At 43.4% G+C, this 18,690-nt stretch overlaps 1 protein-coding gene across 6 annotated transcripts in view; it reads right to left on the reverse strand.

The window, feature by feature from the left end:
• The window catches only part of LOC115085754, a 1,125,639-nt gene that overhangs the window by 547,366 nt on the left and 559,583 nt on the right, over positions 1-18,690 (reverse strand). For all 6 annotated transcript variants that reach the window (XM_029592129.1, XM_029592132.1, XM_029592131.1 and 3 more), the window contains one exon: positions 7,810-7,924. In XM_029592129.1, coding sequence (XP_029447989.1) covers positions 7,810-7,894 — 85 coding nt within the window. In that variant the 5' untranslated portion in view covers positions 7,895-7,924. The remainder of the gene's footprint in view (positions 1-7,809; positions 7,925-18,690) is intronic.

An 18,690-nucleotide genomic window follows, 5' to 3' on the forward strand; every position in this document is an offset into this window, starting at 1 on the left:
AGGAGTCCTCTCCAGTCCCAGTACGGAGTGACCAGTGAGCTGTGATGGAGCTCCCTCATTCTGCTGAGTACTGTGTGTTGGGTGCCAAACAAACCACACTCGGACCTCGAGGGCAGTGTCCAAAATACTGCTTTACTGATAAAGTTTCGTTGAATGGCCCAATGAAATATGGGAAATCACACACCACAGCCTCTGCAGTTTCTCAATTGCAGCTCTTTTCACTTCTATCTGTGCATTAATCTTTATCAGGCCAGGAATCCAGCCACACTTCTGGATTAGATTGTGCGGTGGTCCCTCTGGGCCAGGCCCCCTTGGATGATCAGGAAACCCCTCCCAATGGCACAAAACTCTTTCTTGGCACAGAGTTAATGTCTCTAATTCCTCAGGGGTCTTTGAAGATGCCAGAATGGTGCCCTCCCTTGAATGTAGATTAATCTTCTGGTGGGATCCCTGGTGGTAGGAATCCTGCAGACTGCACTTCTTGCCAGTCCCCTTGATGGGCAGGAAGAGGGGCAGAAAAATACTTCCTCCCAATGTTGGAAAACAAATCTTCCCCAAATTAAATAACTGCAGAAATCCATTGCAACGGGTCACCACCTTTGTTGGGCAGATCTTACATAAACAATGGCTTCGGAAAGGCCCAAGCCTTCAGCAGGGCTCCTCTAAATAAATGTCAAAATCCCAAAAATCAGTCCCAGAGCGTCCACTCTGCACCTTGTGTGGAGAATACAGCAGTGGAGCCCCTTTGACCTATCTTGGAGGGGTCTTGGAGGGTTTCTGAGGCTCCAGGTAGGTCCAAAATACATCCTCTCACTCTTAACTTAGACTGCCCCATGGCCTATTGCAGAGCTCTGCTATAAAACCTCAGGACCAAGGTATCCAATTCAGCTCTGCCATGAATGGATACTCCCCTAATTATTTCCCTAATTGCACTAGGCTGTTGCAAGACCTATTAGAAACCCAAAAAGTGGTCTTGGATATATTTGAGGGTACATAAACTCTCTCAGCATCATATTTGCCAGCTGCTAGCCAGAGTAAGATATTGTGCCTTAACCAGGAAAGGTTTTTGTCATCTTTCTGCCTTGTACTTCACTTTGTTGGGCAGATGAGCATGAGATCTCCTATATAAGTCACAACCAGCACCCTGACCCTTCTCATGTCTAATCACAAAACTTTGTAATCTAAATAACTACCAAAATTAGCATGGCTATTGTCCAGACATCTAGCCTCCTACGTTTCCATCAACCACCAACCTACTGCACCAATTCAATCAACACAAGGAGTGGATAACCTGCCAGATAGACCTGGTAATACGAGTACCTGCAGTTCTGCTACAACTTCCAATTGTTATTATCCTTTCCGCCTTCCAGACAATTGCAGCTACTAGTTAAAGAGAGAGTCCATTTTTAGCCTTTACTCAGTACTTGCAAAACTGCGGGCTGATTTTCAAAGGGAAACTCCTCGTGAAATTCCCCTTTGAAAATCAGAGGCAAGGAGATTTTCTCAGCAAAACTCTTCCTCGCAGAGAACCAGGGCAACCACTGTTAGGGGGCTTTCTACCTGCAGAGAATCCCTTTGACAACTGACTCTATATCATTGCAGTCTCAGACAGACTCGGCAGCATGGCCGTCTCCATTTTCACTAGGACTTCTAGATATTACTGTGGGGCTGCCTTGAGTTTTCTGCTAGAGCTTCTAACATATTTCATATTATCTATTTTGATATTCATTCTGGCTGCCCACATTAATTTACTCCAGTAGGGCACGTTAAACATCTGCCTCTAGGCTGGGCTTCCACTATCTCTCCCCACTTGCTTTTGCAACTAAGGATTCTCTGGGCCTTACTGAAGTCCTTTAGTATTTTAGACTGCACCGCCTGGTCCATGACGACATTCCATTCACCTACCAACTTTTCCGTGAAAAACCTGTTTCCAGAAATCACTCCTGAGTCTACCTCCTCGGAGCCTCGTACCATGATCTCCAACCCCATTCTAGAACTTCCTTTCCATTGTCATTCTAAATGTAACAATGTCACTGTCGGATTGCATCTCCATACACGGAATTGCAATGTTGTCACTGCAGGACTTTAATGCCAGCAGTTACATTAAAATTACTACATCACTGTAGTATATTAAAAACATATAAAGGAACAACTTTTTTGTGTATTTTGAGTGAGGGAGGGATCTTTTAAACGAGACATTGTATCCAAATTCAAATTCTCATAAGCTAATTTGTTCATGTTCATTTACAAAAATATTGCTCCTTTAAGATTCAAAAAGATAAGAATGGCTGGGTAAGCAGGAGCTTTAAAAAAATAAAAAAAAAACCCACACACACTTTAAATAATATCTCCTTAGGAAAAAGGGAAGCTCAGAAGAAAAACAAATAAAAGAAGAGGGCTCTTGATTTTCTTTGGTTTCAAATGGCAAATGAATTATCCACAACACATCTTTTACTTGCGCTCCTGCTGTTTGCATCTGTTCATGCAGGTCAACAAACTGCTTTCTATCACTTCCTCTTCCAACGCAGACCTGTTGTGAAGTCCTGCAGAGGAGCAGTTTCTTCAAAGGACAGCTGGTACTGAATGGTGCAGGGAGCAGAGCAGGAAGGCAGTGCCATTACGGAAAACAGCAGAGCCTTGCAGTCTCACTTTCCGCAGTACATTTTAAAAAGCATTCCTTATGCAGTCCGAAAAAAAATGTGTGCTAACTGATGGTGCCGACTGCTGAGACTCAACTCCGCAAAAAAGGAAAAAAAAAAAAAAAAAACATTTGCAGCCAAGAGAAGCCGATGCAATAAAACAGGCGGCGACCTAAATACTTACTGAGAAGACAGTCTGGATCCCCCCTTACTCTAGGGACAGTCATTAGCCCAAATGATTATCGAAGCAGTGCTGCCATCTCCAGCAAGTCAACGCTGGCCGGCCTGTCCATGCCTGGCCGTACCCTCCAGAAGAATACAAACACAGAGTCCAGAGAAAGGTTACTAAATAAATGAAATGATGCAGGTCTGCACCAAAAGCCATAGGAGAAGACTCAAGGACCTAAACGCGTCTACCGACCAGCGAGGAGAAACAAGGGGAATTTGATAAGACATTCAAATACCCGAAAGGGATAAATCGGGCTCAAGAAGCAAATCTCTATCAGAGGAAAGATCGCTCTAGAACAAGAGGTCACAGGGCTTTAGACTCAGAGGTAGCATCAGACAATATTCCTTCATGGATGCAAGGGCCTCCCGGTGAAAGCAGTGGAAACAAAAAAATGGTAACAGAATTCAAAATATCATTGCAGTAAGTACGGAGGATCCTTGGCGGCAGGGAGTGAAGACAGAACCAGAGACCGACTGGGGTCAATGGCACTGCATCGGAAGGAGAAGTGAGCAGACTGGTTGGGGCCAATTGGGCTAGCAGGTTGGTACCAGCAGGCAGCAGCTTCTCAGAAATCAAGTGGGCTGGTGCCGACACCGTCCAAAATAATTCCAACAGCCTCACTGTCATTGGCTTCATTTTAGACTATCACAGAGCTGGTCAGATAAGTATGAGAGAAAAAATGTGTGAAGCTTGCTGGGCAGACTGGATGGGCCATTTGGTCTTCTTCTGCCGTCATTTCTATGTTAGGGCATTGATATCAGCGAGTTAGATTAGGTATGGGCATAGATACTGCCTCGAAGCAGCAATATCTTTTCCTCAGGTCTGTCATCCAGGCGGTGAGAGGTACAATGGGCGAGGGAATGGAGGAACATGGCGGCTCTCTCATTTGATAGCGTTCTTAAATCGCCTGCACTGGATTTATTATATGGAAAAATTGACTGCAACTGAAAAGGATAAACTACATAGGTTTGAGGAATCATGGCGATATTATTGGCAATGGCAAAGCACTCGCACGTTTGTGCACTCATGTTAACTTATGACTCTCTCTGGGATCCTTTTTTCTTGATGCTAGGTTACTGTGGGCTATCTCGGACACTTTAATAGGATTATGTTATGCATCCCTGGAAAATCTAATACTGTACATAGTTGATAAGGGGAACAAACTGGATTTTTCTTATGGGTGTATACTGGATAACCTCGTTCATTTATGTTGTTATCCTATTACATGAATATCAGTTTGATCCCATGCAAAATATGTTGTATCTGATATGCTCAGTATGAATAAAAATGTTATTTACAAAAAAAAAAAGATTAGGTATGGGATCTTGAATGCTCATCTGCCTGAGATGGTAGAGAACCAATATGTAAAAAAAAAAAAAAAATCACTGACTTGAATAAGTGATAATCTACAAGCAGTCAAAATTCTACATTTGGCAGCTGGGATATATCTTTTGCAATGTGGACAGGAATAACAGGTCAGATTGGATGAACTATTTAGTCTCTACCTGTCATCTACGATGTTATTGTTATTGAAACATGACGACATAAAAAGACCACACAGCCTACATTGTCTGCCCATCCACAACTACTGTTCAGTTTTACAATCCCTATCACTTCTTCAGAGATCCTCTGTGTTTATCCCATGCCTTCTCGAATTCAGATACTGCCCTGGTCTCCACCACCTTCCCCAGGAGGCTTTTCCATGATCCATTAACCTCTTCTAAAGAAATATTTCCTTAGATTACTGCTTAGTCTAGCCTCTTTCATTCTCATCCCATGATCCCTCATTCTAGAGCCCCCTTTCTGTTGGAAAGAGGCTCACCTCCTCTTCATGGAAACCTTGGAGGTATTTACATGTCTCTATCATATCTCCCCATCCCACCCTTCTTCGAGGATGTACATGTTTAGATCTTTCAGTCTGCCCCTAAATGCTTTAGAACAAAGGTCACTGATCATTTTAGTAGCCACCTTCTGGACAGATTCCAACTGGTTTATATCCTTTTGAAGGTGCAGTCTCAAGAACTGTACACAGTTTTCCAAACGAGGTCTCACTAGGAATTTATACAGGGGCAATAGCACCTCTTTTTTTTTCTGCTGACCGTTCCTTTCCCTAGGCAGCCAAGTATCTTTCTGCCTTTCCCACCTATTTGGCCACCTCAAGATCATCAGATATGATCACGCCCAGATCCCGCTCTTCCTTCGTGCTTAGAAAAATGGTTGCTCTCCTGTGGGATTTTGCAGCATAAATGCATAACTCTGCAATTTTTGGCATTAAATCTTAATTGCCAGACCCCCTAGACTATACATCAAACTTAGCTAGATCCCTCATGTTTTCCACACCTTCCTGGCTGTCTACCCTATTATAAATTCTGGGCTCATAGACAAACCTTTCCCGATAATCTTTCCTCGTTGTTGCTCACAAAAATACTGGAAAGCACCACTAGTAATGCCCCTTTCCTCAGAGAGAAATTAGTTTACCACGACCCTTTGTCACCTCCCATTCAGTCAGTTTCTAACCCGGCCAGTCACTTTATTTATTTATTTAACTCTTTTCTATACCGACATTCATGACAAGTAACATATCACGTCGGTTTACACGGAACAATGGGGTAATAACTGTAAACAAACCATTTAACAAGAAGCAAAGTTACATTAAAACAAGGAGAGATGAACTTGGGGGGGGGCTGAGGTAGCCGGAAAACAAAGGATAGAGGAGGTAAATAAAAAACTAACTGGCAGTGGATGTCAAGCTGCTTAAGTAGCTGGGATGGCTAGGTGGCATCTTGTAGGTTTCTGAAGGTTATGGGAAGGCTTGAAGGAATAGCCAGGTCTTGAGTTTTTTTTTTTCAAAATGTTAGGAGGCAGGGTTCTAGACTTTAGGGCCCATAACAAGGGTGCTCAGTTTGTTTATAAGTTGCCTATGTGGAACATCATGTCAAAGGCCTTACTGAAAACCCAAATACATCTAAGTGCTCTCTGCAATCCAAATCCCTGAGCACTCAGTCAAAGAAATGGATCAGCTCTGTCTGACAAGATCTAGCTCTGGTAAAGCCACGCTGCCTCGGATCTTGTCATCTGTTGCATTGCAGAAACTGCATTATTCTTTTTAAGTAGCAATTCCATTCATCTGCTCGCCGCAGAGGTCAGACTAACTGGCCTATAGTTCCCGGCCTTGCTTCCTTTTTGTGAATAGGAACCCCATCCACCTGTCCCGCCAGTCCTTCGGAACTACTCCTGACTCTTAAAAAAAAAAAAGGAACTAAACGGTCGTCCAGCAGAGCAGCCAGAACTTAATACCCCTAGGCACCATCACTTTATCTACTTTAAGTTTAGTTAGCTACTCATGAAATCACATTTCTGAAAACTGATCTGAGATTTACCTAACCGCCTCTCCTATTTGTGTTCATTTTCTGTGGTCCTGCTCCTGACCCTTCCATAGTGAACACCAAACAAAAATATTTGTTAAGTTATTGAGCTTTTTCCTCATCAGCCTCTACATATTCCCTCCCCTTCGCCTCAGAGTCTCACAAGGCCACTTTTGTACTTCTGCTGCCACTAACATGTCAAAAAAAAAAAAAGTCCCTTCTTTATACCAAAAAGCAAATCGGAAGCCGATCCAGTTGGCTGTGATACAGTAAAGACAATGAGAATCGGACGATCAGAAGAAGCCCTTTATTTCAATGCCCGACTCTGGCCGAGTTTCGCTCATAGAGCTGCCTCAGGGGCAATTCAATTAGCAGGACTTAAAATATGCCTGCAGGGCTGCTGTCACACTAGCAGAAAGAATGTCAGAGTGTTCTGCAGACACTAATGATATTGTGACGTGACAGTGTGACAGCAGCCCTGCAGGCATATTTTAAGTCCTGCTAATTGAATTGCCCCTGAGGCAGCTCTATGAGCGAAACTCGGCCAGAGTCGGGCATTGAAATAAAGGGCTTCTTCTGATCGTCCGATTCTCACCTTCTTTATACCATACATGCTTTTTTTTTTTTGCTACTGGTACTCCAAGAGGTCATTTCACCGCATTCCACAGATTGTAGTCCAGGATTTTCTAACAGAAAGTGGACTACAACACAGTCCATAGCAGTGAGGCTTTAAAGTGTTTTCCCCTAGTAAACGTCATTATAAACCACATGAAATAAAACGGTCAGTGGTAGGTCCCTTAGAATGGGTTAACCAAATCCAAGTCAACAGGGGCACATAAGACTTAACAGACAGATATGTTTCTGTAAACTTTCACTGCTAAGCATCTTGATAAGCTGTATTTTTCTCAATAGAAAATGCAAGATTATAAATCCCAGATTATTATAAAAAAAAACCAAAAAAACAAGCAAATTAAGAACTAACTTAAGAATGTCACTGCGAGTTTGGAGTTAACTGGCAGTTACCTTCCACAGTAGAAAAGCTGAAAGTTTAAAATGAATGATGCACTTCTCAGCATTATTTGACAAAGAGTGATTGACAGAAGAGCAGTGCCCTACCAATTAATGTCCTGATGCTCTCAACAAATCAGGCCTAGCCCAATGTCCAAAGCATGCTGTGCAGGTTTCAAATGTAACTCGAGACCCACTCAAAGCCATTGGAGTAGTAGTAAAAGCTTGCAGATCCACTTTTTTTGTATCAGTTCCAGAGGGTCATCTAGGCTCTTCAGCCATGGTCCTTGAAAGTCACATACAGGCCTGGTTTTCAGGATATCCACAATGAATCTTTCTTCAAATCTAATCTAAGAAACCAGTTAGTTTGCCTATTTTGCTACTGGGAAAACCAGATCTCTGTGGATCTTGGAGACAGAATTTAAAAGCCCTAGACTAGAGTGTCGCCAAATTAAATGCCATGTTGTTGTCAAACCCCGTTGCTAGTGATACTTATGCTAGTCTTCACACGAACAAGCTTCCATTGCTCAGCCACTCCCAACATAACCAAACGGTGCTAACGCTTTACCTAAAGGCTGGTAGCCTGTCCTCGACGGCCCACCAAAGGGCAATCTGCTTGCAAACCCACTCCCGTCAATGGACCCATACGACATTTTCCAAAAGGTGCTGTTCGGCCTTTAAGTCTGAAAAAGAAGAGAAGGTGCAATCAATTAATCGAGCAGTGCTGACCTTAGGCAGAAGCCCCATATCCACATAACATAATCAAAAGGTGCCACGTCATGGAAACCTTCAAGAGGGTGTTCAACTTGTTGGATTGGTTAAAATGTCCCTGTACTATTCTGCCAGGCAGTCGAGGGAGAGACTTTCCTTGCCCTAAACATTCAGTGCCTGCATAAATAAGAAAAGTGAGTAGTTGCTGGCAGAAAAGGACCACTTGGTTCATTCATTCTGCCCAGGTGGCTCCTGTCCATGTATCAATGCGGCGATTTCCAGTCATCTCCCACTCTTTCCCATTACCATTGCACTTTACTAGCTAAACTCCCCCAATTTCTTAGCTCTACTCGTTTATTCCCAGGTCTCTTTTCTTACAGCAACACTGCCCCAATAAGGTAACATAGTAGATGATGGCAGATTAGGACTCCTTCCCCTAAGCCAGTTCACACTATCTCCATAGTTCACATCCATCAGTTTGGTTTCAGATTGCAGTCTGCATAGGTTCCCGACAATGGCCAGCACAAGAGCATCCCAATTTAACAGACATAAAACGGTGGGACTGAATAAGAAGTAAAAAAAAAAAAAATAGAGATCCAAATGCTTTTGTTCTTTCTGCCAAATAAATGAACACTTCTTTTATGCTACTACTGCCAATTGAAATGAACAGGTGTTTTGTAATCATTAGATATGTACCGAAGCTTACTAATTAAACTGTAACTACTTACAGCGCTCGACGCACTGTGCTCATCTCAAAGTCCTCTCACCAAATACATTGCCCCAGCTTCAATGTGTTACATAATATATATATATATATATATATATATATATATATCTATAAATAATATAAGCAATAATATAAACTGCTAGGTATTAGGCAATGCAGGTGCCACGTAGAGTGCTCAACTTAGAACAGAAAAATATATCCCAAAAGGAGGAGAAAGGGGCTGTTGAGAAGGATTATGTAAGTCTTATTTTTAACACATTCTCCTAATTCATGGCCTGCACATCCCTTTATAGAAACATTGTTTCAGACATACTTACCTAGGTTATTTTTTTATATTTTAATCCAGACAGTTCACGGATTTTACATTATACCTAGGAAATGCATTGCACCGGCTTACAACTACCCACATATTCTTAAAGCTCGCAAACAAAGTATTTAGTTCATATCCCAATTTATTTGGGGGTATAACAGCTTATGAGGTACTTCAATGACTCGTGGGCCACATACATTTTTATGAGGTTACAAAGATCTTGTTGCAAAGCGATATAATTTTGGTACGATACGGTACGTGTTAGTTTTTCTAGTATCGTTTTACAAATTTGGTATTGTTCCACATATCTGGTAATGTAACATCATATTAAGGTGTTTATATTGTACCTGTTAAGCTTTTTAGAGAGTGTGCCATGTATGTGATATTGCAATATCAAATCAATGTGTGTCCTTAATACTACTGTATATACTTGTTGCATTGTTTAATACAGCACAGTATCATATCAAATATATGCGATATGTTTTTAAATATACTATTCGAGTCTTATGTTTATGTACAGTCAGTAATTGATATTCACAACTGCGCATTTATTTTATTCTATAAGATTTGTTAAAGATCATTTTTACTGATGTACATTTAACATTAGTGGTGTTTTCTCCTCCTTTTGGTGTGGGGAGGTGTGTTATATATACAATATAAAAAAAATAAATCCAAATGGAAAAGCGCAGTTTACTGTTCACATTAAAATATAATACTTTATTTGCAAATTACTCATATTAAAATAAAACAAGCAGTTTCTAATCTAAACACAACTTATCTTTATACACATTTTGTATTTGTACAGTTTGTCATATTAAACAATGAATATCATGATGTATTTAATCATAAATTACGTACACACAAATTTTACACAATGCGAGAGAAGTACCAGAAATGTTTAAATGACTTATTTCTGAAATCCTCACTAATCACAGAAGAGCTAATAATAATAATTATTATTATATGACACTCACTCTCTCTAACCCTTGTTTCGATGGTGAAGGCTTCCCTCAGCAGGGACCCCTGGCACAGAGAACAGCGCAAGATCTGTTCAAAAAAAGGCTGCTCCCGGTGAATTAGAATGGGAAGAGCCGAATCGTCCTGAAATTAGTGAGGAACAAGATCCTCAACCCAAGGGTAAAACAGCCTAGCATGCAACTGAATGGCTGGGAATACTGGCTGCAGGGATCAAATCACACCGTCACGGCTCAGAAGTATAAAATGCACATCGTGCAATATGACAAATTGTGCATATACAAAACATGTGTGTATAAGGATACATAAGTTAGGTTTAGAGTAGAAGCTGCTCATTTATTTTAATATGAGTAGTTCACAAATAAAGTGTTATATTTTAATGTGAACAATAAACATTTTTTTCCATTTCGATTTTTTTTTTATATTTCATTGAGCACCTCATACATTATACATATTGCTCAATCTCACATATATATATATATAAATATATATATATATATATATATAAATAAAACATATAATTGTGCTATGTAACAATATGTTAGAAAAGTAAACAAATGTATAAAGAAAATTAATTTCTCAAAGAAGGTGGCTGAAAAAATAAAAGGGAGGGGGAAAAAAATCCCCTGCATTCAGGAAGGATCCCAAAAAGAGACACACAGGGAAGAATCCCTGGTGAAACTGAAGGAGATGACGAAAGAAATCAGGAAAGCAAAAGGTCAAGCAGAAGAAAGGATTGCCAAAGTAGTAAAGAGAGACGACAAAACATTTTTCAGATATATCAGAGAAAGAAGGGACGCCCAAAAAGTGGGAGAAAACCGAAAGGTGACGAGGAGCGAGGTGCAGAGGCAGACGAAGAAATGGCGGAATAAATACTGCAGTTCTGTGTTCACTACAGAAAGCGCCGTACAAGGATCATTGCTGGCTGACAAGACCGTACAAGGGAAAGGGGCAGACACATCACCTTTTACAGAAGAGAATGCATGGGAAGAGCTAGGAAGGGGACAAGGTCATGGGAGCCGGGTGAGGTGCAATGTGACAAGGCGATAGCTAAAGCCAGGAGATTGCTGGGCTGCACAGAGAGAGGAAGAACCAGTAAGAAAAAGGAGGTGGTGATGCCCTTGTACAGGTTCTAGGCAAGGCTTCAGTTCTGGAGTTCGTATCTCAAAAGGGACAGAGACAGGATGGAGGCGGTCCCAAGAAGGGCGAGCAAAATGGTGTGGGGTCAGGCTGAAGGATCTGACTACGTACACCCTGGAAGAGAGGAGGTGCAGGGGTGATCTGAAGCAGACCTTCAGATACCTGAAAGCGTTTAATGATGAATGAACTTCTAACCTTTTCCACTGGAAAGAAATCAGTAGAACTAGGGGCCATGAAATGAAACGCCAGTGGGGAACGACCCAGAACCGACACCAGAAAATATTTCTTCACAGAGAGGGTGGTGGATGCCTGGAATGCACTTCTGGAGGAGGTGGTGAAGACAAAAACAGGCAAAGAATTCAAGATGGCATGGGATAAACACTGTGGATCTAGAAAGGCTAGAGGACGGAAATAAAGAAAAGGGTGCCCCCTTAACAGAAGGCATGGGGGTTACTACCATTAATCAATAAGCCTTGATGTTTCTGACGCAACCACATCATCACTCTCTGCTTTGAGAGTGGTGGGGGTGGGGTGGGTAGAAGAGGAATTGGATGCAGACAACAACATACACAGGCCCAGACTTTTATGGTCTGGGGTACTGGTACACAGACTGTTTTTAATCTTATGTTACATTATAGTCCAGGTACATTCATTGGTGCAACGGCACCACTGAATAAGTTTATCCGGCTACCTGTGCTAGATGACCCGTGGTTGAAATTGGATACCATTAAGACTGGGGTGGGGGAGGGAAGTAACAGGCTGCCTGCTTTCATTATTTTCCTTTCAAAGTACTTCAAACACCTGCAAGAGAGTCCTGCCGTGAAATTCCTAACGCCCGTGGATTCATGTCCAGGAGCTGTTCAGCCAGCAGAATATTCTCTCAGGCTATAAAAGGCTCTGGCTGGCTCAGAGGATATTTAACTTTGTCCCATGGGGGATTTACTCCCATGTTTGCTTTTTTTTTTTCTTTTGTGTACTGAATTTTGCGGAAGAGAAGCCGTGCTGAACAGTTACTTCTGTTAGAGGCTCTCTCAATTAATTCTCACACCTGAGGAGCGGAAGCTGGACTGAGCCATCAGATCCAGGTCTTCCACATGGCTCTGCACAACAAAAGCAAATCCAAGCTCTATTTTTACCTTTCTTTTTCACCACCTGCCCAAGACTACCACTTTGCTCCCGTGTTTTAACCCACTGCAGGGCCTGTTTACTAAAGGCTTTCTCTCATTTTGAGTAAAATGATGGCAGGAAAAGGCCGATTGGCCCAATCTGCCTAGTTATTCCTGTCCAGATTGCTAAGAACATGTCCCAGCTGACAGGCATTGAAGCTTGGCCGCTTGTAAGCTAACACTTTGTCACCAAGTCAGTTTTTCTTTTACTTATTGGTTCTCTAGCATCCTAGGTAGATGAGCAAACAAGATCCCATGCTTAATGCCTCTCTCCCCGCCCCATCACACACACACACACATCTTACACAAGCTCTGCAACAATCTGAAACAGCTACCAAAAGCAATGAGGTTGTTACCTGAACACTCAACCCAACCCCCCCCCCCCCCCCCCCGGTCCCTTCTGCAGTTCATGGACTGTGAGGGGCCACCGCCATACTGCTTAGCCAGATGGTTTATGGGAAGTTATAACCGGCTGATACTGGCCTGCTTATCATGACCTGCACTATCGGCAGCTCAAACTTTATTTTCAGCATCAATCAGTCCATTCGGCCCTGGCAGTGCAGACTGGAAGAAAAGGTCATTTAGAATTTCCTTCTTCTCACCCTAACTGTACCTAGATGCAAAGACCGGCTTGTGGCTCTTAGCTAAAGTAGTTCTGGGAGTATTTTCCCTTAACAGCTAACCAAATCCTTATAAATTCCTTCCTATAGAGAGCTATTTATTTAACTTTCACTTTCACATAAAATCTTGCTTTGGTTACCAGCAATACTGTATACATACAGCTGGTACTCCCATTCTTGTACCTGCACAGTTAGCATTGCTGGATACACAGTCATTCGTTATAGAACAAACTATAATCTCTGTCACCTTTAATGAACCAGTCAACAAAAGAACACACAACATTAACTTTGCAGATGTATGCTGGCATAGTTAACGTTGACGGACTCATTAGCATCCTATTCTTCCAGTTACATGCCTCAATTTTAGATGGAAACGGGTCTATGGCAGCTGTAATTCATGATACAAACTATGCAATCAAATCCACTGTCGCTCGTATGCTGCAAAACTCTGGGTGCACACATTGTGCCACACCATTTCCATCTCGGTGCTTCTGCATGGACCAGTAGGTTTTGTCATTACCCCAAGAGTGTAAGGCCTCTGCTTCCATTACTCTCTGCACGGAGACCGTTCCAAGTTAATAGTCCCGCGACAAGACGGCATGGCCTATTCGATGCTTCTCCCTTCTGCACTCTGTGCTTCCCCAGTGAAGTGTTATTATTCCTAACGCTTACCCAACGCAAAGATTCAGGACTCATTTCTGAAACTCACCTAAAACGCAACTTTCGTTTTGCTTGGTGTGTGGTATCAAATACGTCTGCATGTGTTTAACAGGTTTGCAGTTTTAGACCACATTACATGCTAGGCTCAGAAAACAAGGGACATACTAGAGTTTGTTTTGAAAGCATTAAGCATATCAGGAATCAGATGATCTGGCATGATCTCAATATGATTTTATTCCCACGGTATATAGTGAACTCTGACTTGTGAATATAATTATTAATTTAAATGATTAGGGGAAATTAACACTCAGATGCATCATTTGGTATTTATATTCTCAAAAGCAGCATGACTGAGGCTCCAGTCATGAGCATGTAAATATCAAACTATGGCAAGACTTTCAGATCCAAAAAAAAAAAGCTCAAACACTGCAGAAGAACTGGTGGACTACAAATTCAATTTATGGAAGAGCTGAAGGATGTCAGATTATTTGGCTCTCCTCGGATTCCATCTTTTCCTTTTCGCACAGAGCTGTGCACGGGAATCATTATGCAAAAAATTGCACACTCCTGCAAAGAACGAAGGGCCCTACGCCACTTCCCTTTATTATGCACAGATTTAATGATACAATGACGACTCCTCCTAGAAGAAAGTTACTTTGGCAATGAGATAGTGCCCCTTACAACACTGGTCATCTTCTGTTATGGTGGAATGCCTTTTTTTTTTTTTTTTTATTGTAACAATGCACTGCAAACTATTTAAAAAAAAAGATACAGCACCGTATTTGAGATGACACACGCCACCCTCTTTCTCCAGAACTGCTCAAGCAGGCTCCTGGGTCACAGGTTAGCTAGAGGACTGGCTAAGCACTGCTCGGGGGAATGCCACCAGAGCAGCAGCTGTCTTCTCTCCTTCTCCATGCCCAAATCTGACTGACTCCAATAGAGGAGGGATTCAAACCTGGATCGCTCTCCGGCTACAGCTGAAACCATGGGACCAGCCCCACAGATTCAGACTCTCTGTTATGACCTACCGTATTTCCACGCATATAACCCGCGGGTAATGTGCGTTTTTACCTACCCCGCATGCCCCCCGCGGGGTATAAACGTGGGCGGGTTATCCAGAAAAAATTTTACAACCAATAAAGTTTCCCGACTCTGAATAGGCTGCAGCTGAGAGGAGTCCGTCCTATCCCTGCGCCCGGCCGCTTCCTGATTGGTCGCGTGTTAAATCTAGGCCGCAGGCGGGTGGGCGCTTGTTCCAGGCGGCGGCGGGGGCGGGTGGACGCGCGTTAGTTCGAGACGGCCGGCGGGTGGTCGCGTGTTAAATCTAGGCCGGGTCGCACAGGCGCGCATTCATTCACTGCCGGTGGGGGCAGCCCCCACCGGCAGTGAATGAATGCGCGCCGAAAGCAGCTTGTTCCAGGCGGCGGTGGCGGGTGGACGCGCGTTAGTTCGAGGCGGGTGGTCGCGTGTTAAATCTAGGCCGGGTCGCTCAAGGCAATCTAGGCCGGGTCGCTCAAGGCAGTCACATGCCGTGACGTCACGGCATGTGACTGCCTTGAGCATCGAATCGCAGGGGTCGCATTCATTCACTGCCGGTGGGGGCTGGGGCAGCCCCCACCGGCAGTGAATGAATTCATTCATCCAGGCGGAGGAGCCGGCTGCTTTCAGCTGCCGCTGCCGGCTGCTTTCGGCGCTCAAGGCAGTAGCGGCGAAAGCAGCCGGCTCCTCCGCCTGGATGAATGAATGCGACCCCTGCGATTCGATGCTCAAGGCAGTCACATGCCGTGACGTCACGGCATGTGACTGCCTTGAGCGACCCGGCCTAGATTGCCTTGAGCGACCCGGCCTAGATTTAACACGCGACCACCCGCCTCGAACTAACGCGCGTCCACCCGCCACCGCCGCCTGGAACAAGCTGCTTTCGGCGCGCATTCATTCACTGCCGGTGGGGGCTGCCCCCACCGGCAGTGAATGAATGCGCGCCTGTGCGACCCGGCCTAGATTTAACACGCGACCACCCGCCGGCCGTCTCGAACTAACGCGCGTCCACCCGCCCCCGCCTGGAACAAGCGCCCACCCGCCCGCGGCCTAGATTTAACACGCGACCACCCGGCTCCCGCCGCCCGCCTGGACCCACGCGGCCCTCCGACAGGTATTTAAAAATTTATTTTTTTTTTGAATTGCGGGTTATATGAGGAGGCGGGGTATATTAAAACTTTTTTTCATAAATCTTGAAAACCTGCGGGTTATGTGTGTGGGCGGGTTATATACGTGGGCGGGTTATTGTCGTGGAAATACGGTAGTTCTCCTTTCATATGATGGTGCATGGCCCCAAGATTCTCACCTTTCTTGACATAAGCTCTGTGAAAGGTATTTCCCCAGTGGGTGATATATAATTGAGACCAAAAATTGTTCTGGAATTTGTAAGAACTTTGTAGCTTTAATCGGCGTCATCCCAGTCAGGAAATTACCCTTCTCCAGGTCCAGCAGAGCACATCACTTTTGCAGTATTTAATTCAATGCGGTACTATAACAGTTGGAACTTGGCTTCTGATATTACTGCATGCATGTAGGTCCTGCGATGACACCGCAGCAGCTCCACGTATCAAGCCACATTCCTGCAACATCAGAAGGGAAGGTCCCACTACCACAGTACTGCTGCAATCAAAAGTACCAAAAAAATCAGTTGACAGTTAAAATAATTCAGAACCATTGTTTTGTCTGACATTTTATTCCATTCCTGAAATCATCACAGTATTTAAAAGTTTGGAAAAAACTTTGCTGTCCTTAATGAGTCCTACCATTATGAATCTCAAGCTATTCAGAGGGCTACTATGCTGATCTCAAGGGACCTCCACATGCAGCCATCATACTGACCGCCACAAGAAATGCATATATTGAGGAAAATGAAAGCAAAGCTCAAGAAACAGTATTTCTAAAAACAGTGGGGGCAGCCAGAATAATTTGGTTCATTCCACCAATTCTGAACTGTGTGAAAATATAGATGTAAGGAATACGGTGTTTCTTTACTACTAATATTTCTCTTGGTTAACTCCACAGCCCTAGGTATAGGATATCATGTATATAATTGATAATATTCAGTCCTGAGTACAAGTGAGTATTATAGTCCTAAGTATATTTCTAGATATTATTTATTTCTGAGACTAAATATTATTTATTTCTATGTTAGCCATTACTCTGGCTTTTCCTCCTCCCAGTTCAAGTGCCCCTGTTTATTGTAACTTTCATTCACTTTTTCTCTCTTCGCCTATTGTTCACGCTGATGTGAATGTTATTGCACTGTTTACTGTAAACTGATACGATACATGAGTGTCGGTATAAAAAAGCCCTAAATAAATAAATAGGGGAAACTCTGGGTGCTGGGATTGGTCAAGGTCTGCCTATAAAACTGGGCTCAATATGTGTAGTAGTGTGGGGAAGGTGTGAGTAGATATTCCAGTGAACCCTGGTAGGCCCCACAGCCTGCACTATAGGATAAAAGAACTTTTGCTCTTACAAGTGCCCTCATGGACCTAGGAGGGACTGTCCTAGAAGAGACCTTTTCGGAGAGAGCTTTGGTTTCCTTGACTAGCTCCACCTCGGGAGGGAAGTCACCCCCTGCCTGAGAAGAATATGATAGGGAGCTGCTTTTCCCACCCAAAGGAGGAGAGAGTTTTATCCAGCCTGGCTCTTTCAAGTCTACCGAAAGCATCTATCAAGACATCAAGGAGTGAGTACATTTGGAAGGGTGACCAAGCAGAACTTGAGAGACTGTTTTGAGGGTCCCCACCCCAGTGAGCCCATGGCCCCAGAAGCCTGCCCTCCTCCCTGCCAGAAGAACCTTAATACCTCAGTGGCCTACAGTAGAGTTTGGGGTGTGCTAGAGAGGAAGAAAGGAGATCAGGGAGAGGCAGTGGCCCTGAGAACTGTTGTGAGCCCCTGCATTCCGAGCGTCACCCAAGAGGGGGTTCATAAGGAAAATTATGTCAGGAAACATAAAACCAAGCAACCTAGAAATAAGACAAAAGAAGTAAGCAAGTGGGAGCACTGAGAGGAGAGAAGCACCTTGCTGGTGGCTGAAGAGAAACAGCAAGTACTGCTTTGGGAAACTTTTAGAACTTAAAAGTTTTGGGGAGAATTAGCTATTGGGGTATATTTTTCATTGTGTTTTTGTGTTTGTATTAAACAGCTAGTCAGAAGCAGGCAAAAGCTAAGAGCTTTCTGTGTTTGTTTTTCCCTCCCTCCCTTAGCTCATCCTTGATTTATAGGCAGGAGACACTTTCAAATTAAAAAAAATAACCAGTCTTTTAACTTAAACTCAGAATTGTCCCAGGCCCTATCAAGAGTTTAATCATCCAATTTTAGATCACTACCAGATACATAGTGAATATACTAATACATTTAAAGGATTTCACAGTTGCCCGCCCTCCTAGATTTGTGTTGTTGCTTCTTGCTGAAAATTAATAAAAAATGTTTTACATTAAAGGATTTCAATTGTACACATTCCAAATCCCATAACAACCTAAACTTAACTAGGATCTGAACAAAATTAAGATGAAGGCAGCAGTCGATCAGCAAGAGGTGGGCCTTCCACTCTTTCCAGTCTTTTGCATTGAGTTTCACATGTATGATTTTTTACCCACTGGTGAGAGGCTGTATATGTGTACCTGGTGCAAAGAGCTCCTGGCTCTCAGAGAACGAGCCAATCTCTGGAAGCTAGAGTGGCAGACCTGGAGGAACTGAGGCAGAGAGAGAGGTATATAGATGAGACCTTCAGGGACAGAATAGCCAAGTCCCAACTACAGTCTTGCAGCCCTGGTGCTGCCTTGGAGAAGGAAGGTCTCCTGGTCAAAGAGCATAAAACTGGTGGAGCAGGAAATGATCCTGTAGCAAGGACATGCTCTCCAGATCCATTGTCCTCTCACACCAAGGATGGGTCTCCCAGGCCTAGTGCCCAGGAGGGAAGGGTTAGGTCAACCGTCATAGTTGGTGATTCGATTATTAGGAATGTAGATAGCTGGATGGCTGGTGGGCATGAGGATCGCCTGGTAACATGCCTACCTGGTGCGAAGGTAGCGGACCTCATGCAGCACTTAGGTAAGATTTTAGACAATGCTGGGAAGGATCCGGCTATCGT

The sequence above is a fragment of the Rhinatrema bivittatum genome, chromosome 2, assembly GCF_901001135.1.
Source record: "Rhinatrema bivittatum chromosome 2, aRhiBiv1.1, whole genome shotgun sequence".
NCBI classification, from domain to species: Eukaryota; Metazoa; Chordata; class Amphibia; order Gymnophiona; family Rhinatrematidae; genus Rhinatrema; species Rhinatrema bivittatum.